General features: G+C 32.9%; 1 protein-coding gene across 1 annotated transcript in view; it reads right to left on the bottom strand.

The window, feature by feature from the left end:
* The window catches only part of LOC139501859 (uncharacterized), a 146,785-nt gene that overhangs the window by 58,793 nt on the left and 75,302 nt on the right, over positions 1 to 12,690 (bottom strand). The window contains exons 6-8 of the mRNA XM_071291083.1: positions 12,331 to 12,384; positions 6,321 to 6,377; positions 699 to 920 (exon numbers count right to left, since the gene is read on the bottom strand). Coding sequence (XP_071147184.1) covers positions 699 to 920; positions 6,321 to 6,377; positions 12,331 to 12,384 — 333 coding nt within the window. The remainder of the gene's footprint in view (positions 1 to 698; positions 921 to 6,320; positions 6,378 to 12,330; positions 12,385 to 12,690) is intronic.

Here is a 12,690-nt window from a genome sequence, read left to right as displayed (position 1 = left end):
AATTAAGCTAAAATCAAAATTTATTTAATGAAAATTTTGTGTTTCCATGCATGTATAACTCAACTGAAGCTGTTAAAATCTACAAATGGTATGGACATATTGTCATCACCTTTGCAGTAATTTGAAAAAAGTACAGTAATCCTTTACGGTGTTTGATTAACAACCTTCTAAAACTGCTGGCAGGATTTGAATAAAAAACAAAATTTAATAGTCGATCACGGGAATATTATGTGTGACTGCGTCTGCAATTTTTTTAAAAAGTTAATTGAATATAGCTATTTTTATAGATATAGTCTAATATACCATTAAGACGTAGTTATAATGTATGATGCTTTGATCGTTGCTTTTTTTTTTATATGAGATCATGCTGTTAAACATCCCTGATGTGTCTTCTCTGATCGCAATTGAAAGAGTTTTTTTACATTTAGAGAAGACGTCAATAATCATCAATCGTCTTTACGATATGCATAAATGTTTATACATGTACATGTAGGCCCAGAAAATGTTAAAATTTGCAATTTTGACACAAAAAAAATGGCGATGGAAGTTTTAAGGTCACCATTGACAAAAACTTATTTGTGTATGTTTGTAGGTCAAAGCAAATTTCTTATATGTTAGTAATGGTAAACAGCTGTATTCGATTTTTGACTTCTGTTAAATCAGAGTTATTATGTATCAACAGGATGTGTCTATTTTACCTTTGCCGATGGTCCATGTGCCGTCTTTTATGTTGATTTTGCATCTATGAACATTTATATCAACACCGTCTGTACTGGTAACATTAGATATGTCTTCCTTCAATAATCTTCTTAAGAGGCATGTTTTTCCAGCCTGTCCCTTACCAACTATCATGATTCTTACAAAATACCTTTTTTCCGTTTCTGAACTCTGCACATGCTTATTGAGTTTATTTATATCTCCTGGCAAAATTGAAGGTAATTTCATTGTAATATGATGTTTGAAATAAAAATAAATAAAACAGAAACTGAAAAGAGGACTGTCTTCGCATAAAACAAAAGGTGTATTGCGGCAAATAAATAATTAAACAATTCAAACACTAAAAATACTCATACAAACAAATAAATAAACATAATTATTTAGGTATATTTCTCACGTAATAGAATGTGAAGTAATTTGTTATTCTTGCTTGAATTCTTCAATCATTAACACTAAATTATTTTTGTTTGTCGGTTGTATTGGAATGCATCAGTTCTAGTTGAGAATAGAAATGGGGAATGTGACAAAGAAACAACCCAACCAAAGAGCAGAACACAGTTACATCAAGCACGTGTTTACAGTAACATCAAATATATAATAAAAACAGGTTTGACAAAACTACGTAAATCCAAGGTCAATTCAAAAAGGTGTAAATCATAAAAACCTGACATAATTAACGAAACACTTTATCGACCTACGGAACGAATAGAAAACAACTGTCATATTCCTGACTTGGTACATGGATTTTTTATTCAAAACTGGTGGATTTTATAGCTAACTTAAATGAAAGTTGTTTATTGTTCCTTGATATTGAAAACAATGATAAACCCTAACAGCCATTGTTGGTTTGATGTGACAATAATTAAGTTCAAGAAATATTTAAACAATCATTTTAAATATACAACACAACTGACCAAAATATTCGAACAAAATTAACAAACACCAATAAAATCATTTATTTACATGATAATAAATACAAAAACAAAGACTACAACACATACGCTTTTTTTCTTGAGAATGTAACACAGTGATGACTGCTGTGACCATATTTTGACTATTGATTCTATCAGTGTGGTAGCCTAACACCATGACAACTACAAAATATTATACTGATTGACACGCTGCCCAATATAAAATCGGTGTCAATCGGATGTTGTCAAGGACACAACAACACCGATTTTATCACGTGTCCCAAGGATCATCTTGAAATGATGAACCATGGTGAAATGAAAATGACACATGTGCAGTCTTCTGAATCCTCATTGTACTTTACAAATTCGGACAATTTTGCTTATATTCGGCCCTGTTCTGTTGAACTTTTAGAAATTTTAGATTTCAATTCAACCAATATTGCTGTATTACCAAATGTAACAGTTAATATTATTAACCCTGTGATATACTAATATCTGATGTCCACTTTCAAAGTAATTTACCACCAAAAGTAACAATACACACAGTGATGAGGATTTGAATTGCACTGCTTCCAATATTGTGTACGGTATTGAATGTACTCTTTGTGGATTCATCTACGTCGGGGAAACTCGACAAAGTCATTTTGGTCTTTTGTGGATAGTTGTCTCATTGGCAATCATACCATATCTTCTTTTTTATATAAAGACTCAATTTTAGAATGAATGATCATAAGTCTAATGTAAATGATCCTTGTAACAACAACTTTCTCTATAAACATTTCAATTAGCCTGATCATTCTATTGTTTCAATGATAGTCCGGATTATAGAGAATATATATCATTCAACAAATGACCCCATATTGAGTTCACCATATCGTTTACAAAGAGAAGACTTTTGGATAAAGTAGAGTTGGGCACAGCCATTCCCTATGGATGCAATGACAAAATTGATGGTGTAAGTATTTAGTCTAGATCCAGGTGTACAAATGTGAAGTACTGTCAATACATTATATTTTTTTAATACTTCTGCTCGAGGAAATAGAAGTCATGGTAACAGAAAATAAATACCATCTGATGTCCACACCGTGACAATTGATAGTCTGCTAACGTTTGTTCAAAAACCTTTAGGAATTCATCATATCAGAACTAAATTATACTCCATTCCATTGTCAAAACTTTTTTTACCATTTCAAGAGGCCCACATTACTTCCGTTTCTGATTCACGTTATGTTTTGTATAGATTAGTTGCAATAATCATGGACATTGCTAACCATAGCCTATTCAAACCTGTATCGCCTACATAAAAAAACGAGGAAAAATGTTTTTTTAATGTAGAATTCGCTATTAAAGGTTGAGATGTAGATATTAACAATATTTTTTCATCAGAAATCTGAACAAAAAACAATCTACGCTTTACACTACTATTCCCCATGCTCAGTTGACCATCTCATTAAATAGAGCTTTTCGATAAAAGGAGGAATCGTAGATACAAATTTCTTGTTTTGGGTTATACTAATTCATATTTTGTGAAGAACCACACTGAATCTACCAGAAAATATACTAAAGATGATATTATCAAAATGCTGGACTTTTTGATAGACAATATATTTGTTGAGTTTGGAGGATTTATATTTCAACAGACGGTCGGTTTTCCAATGGGTACTAATTTTGAAATCCTACTGGACGATTTGTTTTTGTACTCGTATGAAGCAGAATTCATTCAGAACCTTCTGAAAGACAAAAAGAAAAAGCACCTTGCAAAATTCTTTAATTTTACTTTCCGATATATTGATGATGGCCAATACTTACATCTCATATATCCCAGTGAACTTGAAATTAAGGATACAACTGATACTAGAAGATCTGCTTTAGAACATGATAGTTTCCTCGATATTGACACAGATGGACGTCTTCACATGAACATCTATGATAAACAGGACGATTTCAACTTCCCAATTGTCAATTTTCAATTTCTCAGCAGTAACATACCATCTGCCCCTTCATATGGTGTTTACATATCTCAATTGGTACATTATTCTCGTACTTGTTCACACTATACGGACTTCATATACAGGAGCGTGATCCTAACGCAAAAACTGCTCCAACAAAGTTATGAGGAGGACAGATTAAAAATGACACTCCGTAAATTTAACGGACCTCATTACTAATTGGTCGATCCATACGATGTGTCTTTGTCCAAACTAACAAACTAACTAAGGACATTTTACTTCGTGTTAGGTTGTGGTTTGTCATTACGTTGTCTGATCTTTTAAATACCGAACGTGACTTATTCCCGATTGTGACTGTTTTGCTGAGTGTGAATTCGCATTGCTATAAGACGTGTCACGGTACTTTTCTATCCCAAATTAATGTATTTAGTTTTGATGTTATATTTGTTATTCTCATCGGATTTTGTCAAATATATTAATACTTTTTTGTTATATTCGTATGTTATGTTAAAGATAACTAATCACTCCCTTTCATTTATTAGATTTTAGTTTGTTTCAACGAAATTTATACGAAATGTTTGGTTTACAGTTTGATTTAGAAGAAACACGTACATAGCTAGATAATACAATTAATTATCTAGTTACTAAAACCATTTGATATTTTTAAGTATTGTATTTTTTTCGTTATAAATAAATGTAATATCAGTATTACAAATCTAATCTTGTATCAGTCCTAATTCTATCTTATTTTTGGGAAATATTTTTAGAAATTCAAATTTGTCGTCACTTTGTGTTTTTTTTAGAATTTCACATGTCACTTTGTACATGGAGGCTTTGGCTAACTCGACTGTGTATTTGTATGTGCTGGATTAGATTGATTAATGTAATGTATTCATTTTTATTCTGAAGTCATCAGTCATTTTTATGATATATTCAACAATGCCATGAACGCGGGATGTTTTGCATGCCACCAAACCAGTTTCAACCCACTATTTTTTTCTAAAATGTCCTTTACCAAGTCAGTAAAATGGCAATTGTTATATTATATATCAGTAAGAAGGCTATAGGCCATCGTACGGCCTTCAATTATGAGCAAAGCCCATACCGCATAGTCAGCTATCAAAGGCCCCGAAATGACAATGAAAAACAATTCAAACGGAAAACTAACGGCATCGTTTATTTAAAAAATTGACGAAAAACATGTACTTCGTTTCTGTGTGTGTTACATTTTAATGTTGTGTTTCTGTTATGTAAAAAGTAAAATCACAAAAAATATTGAACTCAGAGGAAATCAAATCGGAAAGTCCATTATCATATGGCAAAATCAAATGACAAAACACATCAAAAACGAATGGACAAAACTGTCATATTCCTGACTTGGTACAGGGATTTTCAAATGTAGAAAGTGGTTGATTAAACCTGGTTTTATAGCGCTGTCAGTTCTGGCGGATTAGATAATACTTTATTAACGCACAATTAAATAAAAACTATTTTTTATTATTTACATTTACTAAAAATATAGGAGACAGGGAGGTAACTTCCGTTTTACCAAATTTCACTTCCAGTTTCCAGTAAAGTTTTGTCAACACGATTTAATAATAGCATCTTCATCTTATGTTCAATGATGTTAGTACTGTTGTGCAAATTTTAGACTTATATATATAATATTTTTTTTAAACCGGAAGGTCGTACGATGAACTATAGTTGTTAATTTGTGTGTCATTTTGATCTCTTGTGGAGAGTTGTCTGATTAGCAATCATACCACATCTTCTTATTTATATATAATATAACAATGGTCATTTTCCTCACTTGGTAAAGGACATTTTAGAAAAATATATTTTAGACTTATATATATTTATATATACTTGTCGGTTTCTTTAATGGTTGCAATTGGAATGATATATCCGGGTGGGGGAGGAGGGCAACTATGTTTAAGTAAACTTTTCGGATTCAATGTAGTTAGCCTCAAAAGCGTATAAACGGTTAGATATCATATACCAAATGTCTGAGCGACATCATGCGTAACAAAAACTTTGGAAGACATCAAAAAAGTTAGAACGAATTCAAAACGTTATCCGAGACACCACGTTACAACATACCTTTAACATCGCTCTTGCATTTGGTTCTGCAGTAAGAAAATGCTTATTCCAAGTCAGGAATATGACAATGGTTATCCATTCGTTTAATGTTTTTGAGCTTTTCATTTTGCCATTTGATAATTAGGGACCTTCCGGTTTGAATTTTCCTCAGATTTCAGTACTTTTGTGATTTTACTTTTTTTTCAGTAGACACTGAATGTGTTTGTATTGGTTATTTTTAATTTTTGATAAACTTTTGAGAAATAGGGCGAGACGTTCTTTGACAAAACCCTGACTCCTTTTTTCAACCACTGATCACGTTTTACAGTTTAGTTGCATATTGAAGTCCACGAACATCGGATGAGTTGAGAAATGTAAATTCGATACGCGTGTTAAGTTGTTATATTGCTAGGTGAGGAACATTAATAATTTTAAAATCGAAATCATCTCGTGTGTCATGGATTTGGTTCTGAGATAACTGACGTATCCATAATCGAGGTTTAAATGTACGTTTGGAAATTAGGCTGGAAAGCTGTATCTATATTAAAACATCCAAATCAAACAAACTTTGGCAAGGGTTTATCTGTCGGTTGGAAGAAAATCAAAAACGACCATATTTGTATTCCCCAGTTACCCTTGTGGTGTAATTATCTAAATTACTTACTATTGCGATTTTTTGTCCATCGCCGAAAAATTACTTCTATAAGAATCCAAACAACTACTGAAAAAAAAATCGTATTCAGTATAGAAGTGTCCAAATGTTATAGTATTCCAGATAGCACTACACCAATAAATCGTCAAAGTTGTACTGGACATTTTATAAATAGGCAAAATTGGAGGTTTAAGATCACGTTTAGATGGTTAAGATCGAGCACATTGTGTTTGGTTGGAATATTGTATTAGGTGTTCTTAAAGGGTTTTGGCGTTTCCGGTGAAGGTCAAATAAAAAAACGATTTCGGAAGAACCAAAATTGCCACAGTCAGATTATCTGTACTTTGTTGCTTGCATTTCTAACTTCGATGAGTCGGTTGTAACTGCTATTATGTCCATAATTATTGTGATTTTGTTACATTTTCTCTGTGTAATTTAGATGATTTTACCGTAAGGACGATCTGATGGTACATACAGCAAGTTCAAGCTAATACCCTATTACATCTTTATCATATTTATTAATATATATGACGATGAGGAGTAAGAAACAGAGATAATTACTTAGTTTGATAGTAGTTTTTAACCGGATTTTCGACAAAAATGTCGGTTATTGATTTGGGGATGGGCGGCAGCCAAATGTAGTCCGTAAATTTACTCATGAACCGTTCAACCATAGCTTTTAAAATTTATTATGTTGTTATTGATGGCAAAATGGAGAAAAATGGCGAAAACGTGCTCTTACTCCAAGATCCATCGCGAATAATAAACATTCGTGACACTCAAGAAATGTGACATACCAACAATTGGCATTTATGACGCTTAATTTTAGATTTGCATTTATCCGTTTTACATTTGGTATGTATCCGCTATCCTTCCGTTTATGTCTTTATCACATCCGTTCTATCCGTTATATGTCCGGTAGAAATCGGTTGTTGAATTGGTCTACCGGTCATCGAACGTATCATGGACAAGTAACGGCTACAAAACAGAAACGGAATAGACGAGTACCGAATAAAATCGGACGCCTACCGGATAATCAACGGACACTTCATCTTGAACAGGCTTACAATTTCAACCGGACAGAAAGGGCGTCGACGGATAAAACGAACTTTGAATGAACATAAAACGGATATGGACGGAAATCTAACAAAACAAAGTTATGACCTTATAATGAGGCTCAATATTATCAATACGAAGTTCAATCCTTCTACCCGTAATGAATTTTTGCACCATATTTTTTTTTTTACCAAGGTATTGATTTGAAACCTGACGTATTATATATTTCATTTTCATATAATGGCCATGATTTTGTTTGTGTTTCTTCTCGATAGAAAAAGCTTTTCATATAAAAAAAAATCGGAAGTTTTTTTAATTTCATAGCCACATTTGTTAAAAGGTTCAGTTCACTATAATGATGATGAAAATGGAACTATATTCAAAACTGACGTCCGGATAAAATAATTTTAAGGATTTTAAAGAAAATGTTTGATTTATTTTTTCTATTGTCATTTATCATTTTAAAATTGCTGTATAGTTATACTCTAGAAAGTTTAAATGCATAACATAACCTTAGAAAAATAACACCAAAAATAAATAATTTCAACAAAGAAACTTGAAATGAACATAAACAAACCAAAATGTTATATGTATTTTATAAATTATAGAAACTTATTATTAGACATCCAGTTTATTGACATGTATTGACAATTGGGCGCTTCAAAAGTCTTATATAAGTAATGATTTACAATGAACATATGCGCGAGTTCGAACCCTTCATATAAAACTCCTTTTCGAGACGTTAAAAGACCGTAAGTTTTAAGTTATAATATAAGTAATCTTAAGTTTGCCCAGTTGTCATTGGGTTCTTAAAATGATATACATTTAAAACGTCAGAGAATTGACATAAACATTGAAAACAAATGCTCAACTCTATCAACATAAGGCATTGAATTTACCGTCAGCGTTTTGTCTTGACGTGGCTGCATTTTTTTTCATCAGGAACTACCGAAAACAGTCGCCTTACTTTATAAAAAGTTTTACTATCAGTCGAAAGAAGACCATAATTATATACCTCAGACAGTCTTGGGGCAGTTTAACTATTACGAAGGAACTGTGTGTAGGTGTGTCTGAGGATTTGGTCAACAGTAAAATAGTCAATAGTATTAGGTAGCTATTTAGATAGTATATATACACATGTAGATGTAAAAACATATCCAAAACAAAATATGGTGAAATAGAATATTTAAATATTGGATTAGTACTCTGGATGTTTCTTAACCCTTGTACAAAAAGAAAATACAGACCAGAAATGACATAAATTAGTATATAAAAAAGAAGATTTGGTGTGATGGCCAATGAGAAAACTCTCCACAAGAGACAAATTGACACAGAAATTAACATCTCTAGATTACAGTACGGCCTTCAACAGTGAACAAAGCCCATACCGCATAGTCAGCTATAAAAGTCTCCGAAATGACAATGTAAAACAATTCAAACGAGTAAACTAACGGCCTAATTTATGTCCAAAAAAATAACGAAAACAAGTATGTAACACATAAACAAACGACAACCACTGAATTACAGACTCCTGACTTGGGAAAGGCACATACATACAGAATGTGGCGGGGTAAACATGTCAGCGGGATCCCAACACCCACCCTTACCTGGGACAGTGGTATAACAGTACAAGATAAGAACGAACTATAGAAGTTGCTTTTAATAAATTGAGAAAATGAATTTAATATGTATATCTTATATGTCTTTATGCCTTGATTGACCTTACAAGTGATAATTTATTTTTTATAATGTGTATCTAATACAGAAGTATGTAATTTTAAATGTTTAATCGTGGAAAATTAAAACAAAAATATGAAAAAAAAATTAACTAATTTCTATAACCAAAATATAAACCTCTTACCTGTATGGCAGTCGCATGCGAATGAACTGAATGAAACTTTACAGAGATGTGGTATTCGATTTTGGCATTTTCAAACTGTGAAGTGGAGATTGGCGGGGGTAATATTGTAATTCTGGATTAATCTTCAATTATGCCTTTAACCCTCTAGTGGGTGTAATTTGTGCTTTATAGTGTAAATATCCAATTAAATCATTTATCAATAAACAAAATCATGACATGTATGGTATATAATTTTTCAAGCATAACCACGACATCTTGTTCGTTTTGAAAACGCCTTACGTTTGAAACGTTTGAAAACGTTTGAAAACGTCTTGTGTAGACGAAACGCGCGTCTGGCGTACTTAATTATAATCCTGGTACCTTTGATACCTATTTACACCACTGGGTCGATGCCACTGCTGGTGGACGTTTCGTCCCCGAGGGTATCACCAGCCCAGTAGTCAACACTTCGGTGTTGTCATGAATATCAATAATGTGGTCATTTTTATAAATTTCCTGTTTACAAAACTTTGAAATTTCGAAAAACTAAGGATTTTCTTATCCCAGGCATAGATTACCTTAGCTGTATTTGGCACAATTTTTTGGAATTTTTGATCCTCCATGCTCTTCAACTTTTTACTTGTTTGGCTTTATAAATATTTTGACAAGAGCGTCACTGATGAGTCTTGTGTAGACGAAACGCGCGTCTGGCGTACTTAATTATAATCCTGGTACCTTTGATAACTATTTACACCACTGGGTCGATGCCACTGCTGGTGGACGTTTCGTCCCCGAGGGTATCACCAGCCCAGTAGTCAACACTTCGGTGTTGTCATGAATATCAATAATGTGGTCATTTTTATAAATTTCCTGTTTACAAAACTTTGAAATTTCGAAAAACTAAGGATTTTCTTATCCCAGGCATAGATTACCTTAGCTGTATTTGGCACAATTTTTTGGAATTTTTGATCCTCCATGCTCTTCAACTTTTTTCTTGTTTGGCTTTATAAATATTTTGACAAGAGCGTCACTGATGAGTCTTGTGTAGACGAAACGCGCGTCTGGCGTACTTAATTATAATCCTGGTACCTTTGATAACTATTTACACCACTGGGTCGATGCCACTGCTGGTGGACGTTTCGTCCCCGAGGGTATCACCAGCCCAGTAGTCAACACTTCGGTGTTGTCATGAATATCAATAATGTGGTCATTTTTATAAATTTCCTGTTTACAAAACTTTGAAATTTCGAAAAACTAAGGATTTTCTTATCCCAGGCATAGATTACCTTAGCTGTATTTGGCACAATTTTTTGGAATTTTTGATCCTCCATGCTCTTCAACTTTTTACTTGTTTGGCTTTATAAATATTTTGACAAGAGCGTCACTGATGAGTCTTGTGTAGACGAAACGCGCGTCTGGCGTACTTAATTATAATCCTGGTACCTTTGATAACTAATTACCATTTGATGGACGGAGTATCAGTAAAAGCGTTCGTTGGCTTTCTTCATTTTATTTACATAAAGCTCATGTGTTATTAGAAGGGAAATTGTTTAGGAATAAATTCATCATAGATACCAGGATTATAAATGTTCTTACAAACAACGGTATATTGCCGGGTCTTCCAAGTGCTCCACGAAACCTCTTTCTAAATTATTAACATCTATTATATCAGCAATCAAAAACAAGCTTCAAAGTTATTGTGAAACTGCCTATTCTACAGGTGGCGTAAATCAGATGTGGATACTTAAAAATACCAAAGACATACAATCTAACTCTTTTTCATCTTGTTATAGTATTAAAACATTTGACTTTTCTACACTTTATACAAGTATGCCATATTCCATACTTGAAAGAGTTGGTATTGCTTTGTTTCAAAAAAAAAGAATGGCCAACGAATATACAAGTATCTTGTCTTAGGAAGGGATAAATCCTACTTTGTAAAGGATCACTCTGATTCAAGCAAAAAATTCTCTGAAACTGACATTTACAAGATGCTTGATTTCTTGATTTCTTTATTGACAACATATTTGTTACGTTTGGAGGACGTGTTTTTCAACAAACTATCTGCATTCCAATGGGAAGGAATTGTGCCCCTCTTCTTGCCGACTTGTTTCTTTATTATTAAGAGGCTGACTACATACAGGAACTTCTTAGGAAGAAAGATAAGAAGTTAGCAATATCCTTTAACTCTACTTTCCGCTATATATATGATGTTTTTACACTAAATAATTCAAAATTTGGTGACTATGTCGAACACATCTATCCCATTGAACTAGAGATAAAGGATACAACAGATACAGTTAAGTCGGCCTCATATATTGACTAACATCTAGAAATTGACAATGAGGGTCGATTGAAAACAAAACTTTACGACAAAAGAGATGATTTCAGCTTTCCAATTGTGAACTTTCCATTTATAAGTAGCAACATTTCAGCAGCACCTGCATACGGTGAATATATCTCCAAATTGATACGATATTCCCGTGCTTGCATTTCCTATCATGATTTTCTTGATATAGGGTTGTTGTTCACATGGAAGCTATTAAATCAAGAGTTCTAAATGGTGAAGTTGAAATCATTTCTTCGTAAATTTTACGGACGCCATCACCAGTTGGTTGACCGTTATGGAATAACCGTTTCACAAATGATATCGGATATGTTCCTTACGTCGTAATTACAATCCCCTTCCCTTTCATAAATGTGACCTACCGAATTAGACTATTTAGCGGATTTGATAGCTCATAAGCAACAAGACGGGTTCCACATGTGGAGCAGGATCTGCTTACTTTTCCGAATCACCTGAGATCACCCCTAGTTTTTTGGTGGGGTTCGTGTTGTTTATTCTTTAGTTTTCTATGTTGTGTTGTGTGTACTATTGTTTGTCTGTTTGTCCTTTTCATTTTTAGCCATGGCGTTGTCAGTTTATTTTCGATTTATGAGTTTGACTGTCCCTCTGGTATCTTTTGTCCCTATTTTGTGGACCATCATGACCCAAGACTCATGATCATGAAGTGACTACCTCCAATACGGTTAAAAAAATAGATGCGTCAATTTAAAAACATATTTGTCCAAACCCTTCTTTAATTAAACTATTCATATAAACTGTGTATATTAAGAAATACTTACAGTAAGCTGATAATAATAATAAAACCCATTTAGCTGCTTCAATTCGATATTCATCTGAAATTACACGAATAAAAGTTTATGTTACGGAAGTGTTTTGTATTTTTCATAGCAATTTCATAGTTGAAAATCATGCACTGATAGTTTGGAGCACAAACAATTTTCAATTGAATGTTTTGTTAATTGCCTAGGTGCAAAAATAGCAAGAATCATTCAACACAACGTTTTTTTAATTTTTCCTTTTAATTTTTTTAACAGTAATTTTGAAATGTCGTTTATAGCATCAACTATGAATATGAAAGGACATTTAAAAAGAAAAATGAAGGTAAAAGCTACTTCAATTATGCAGAAAAAGAACCAAAT

Source organism: Mytilus edulis, chromosome 13 (genome assembly GCF_963676685.1).
Source record: "Mytilus edulis chromosome 13, xbMytEdul2.2, whole genome shotgun sequence".
NCBI lineage: Eukaryota > Metazoa > Mollusca > Bivalvia > Mytilida > Mytilidae > Mytilus > Mytilus edulis.
Note: the sequence above shows the minus strand (reverse complement) of the source record. Positions and strands in the feature narration are given on the sequence as shown.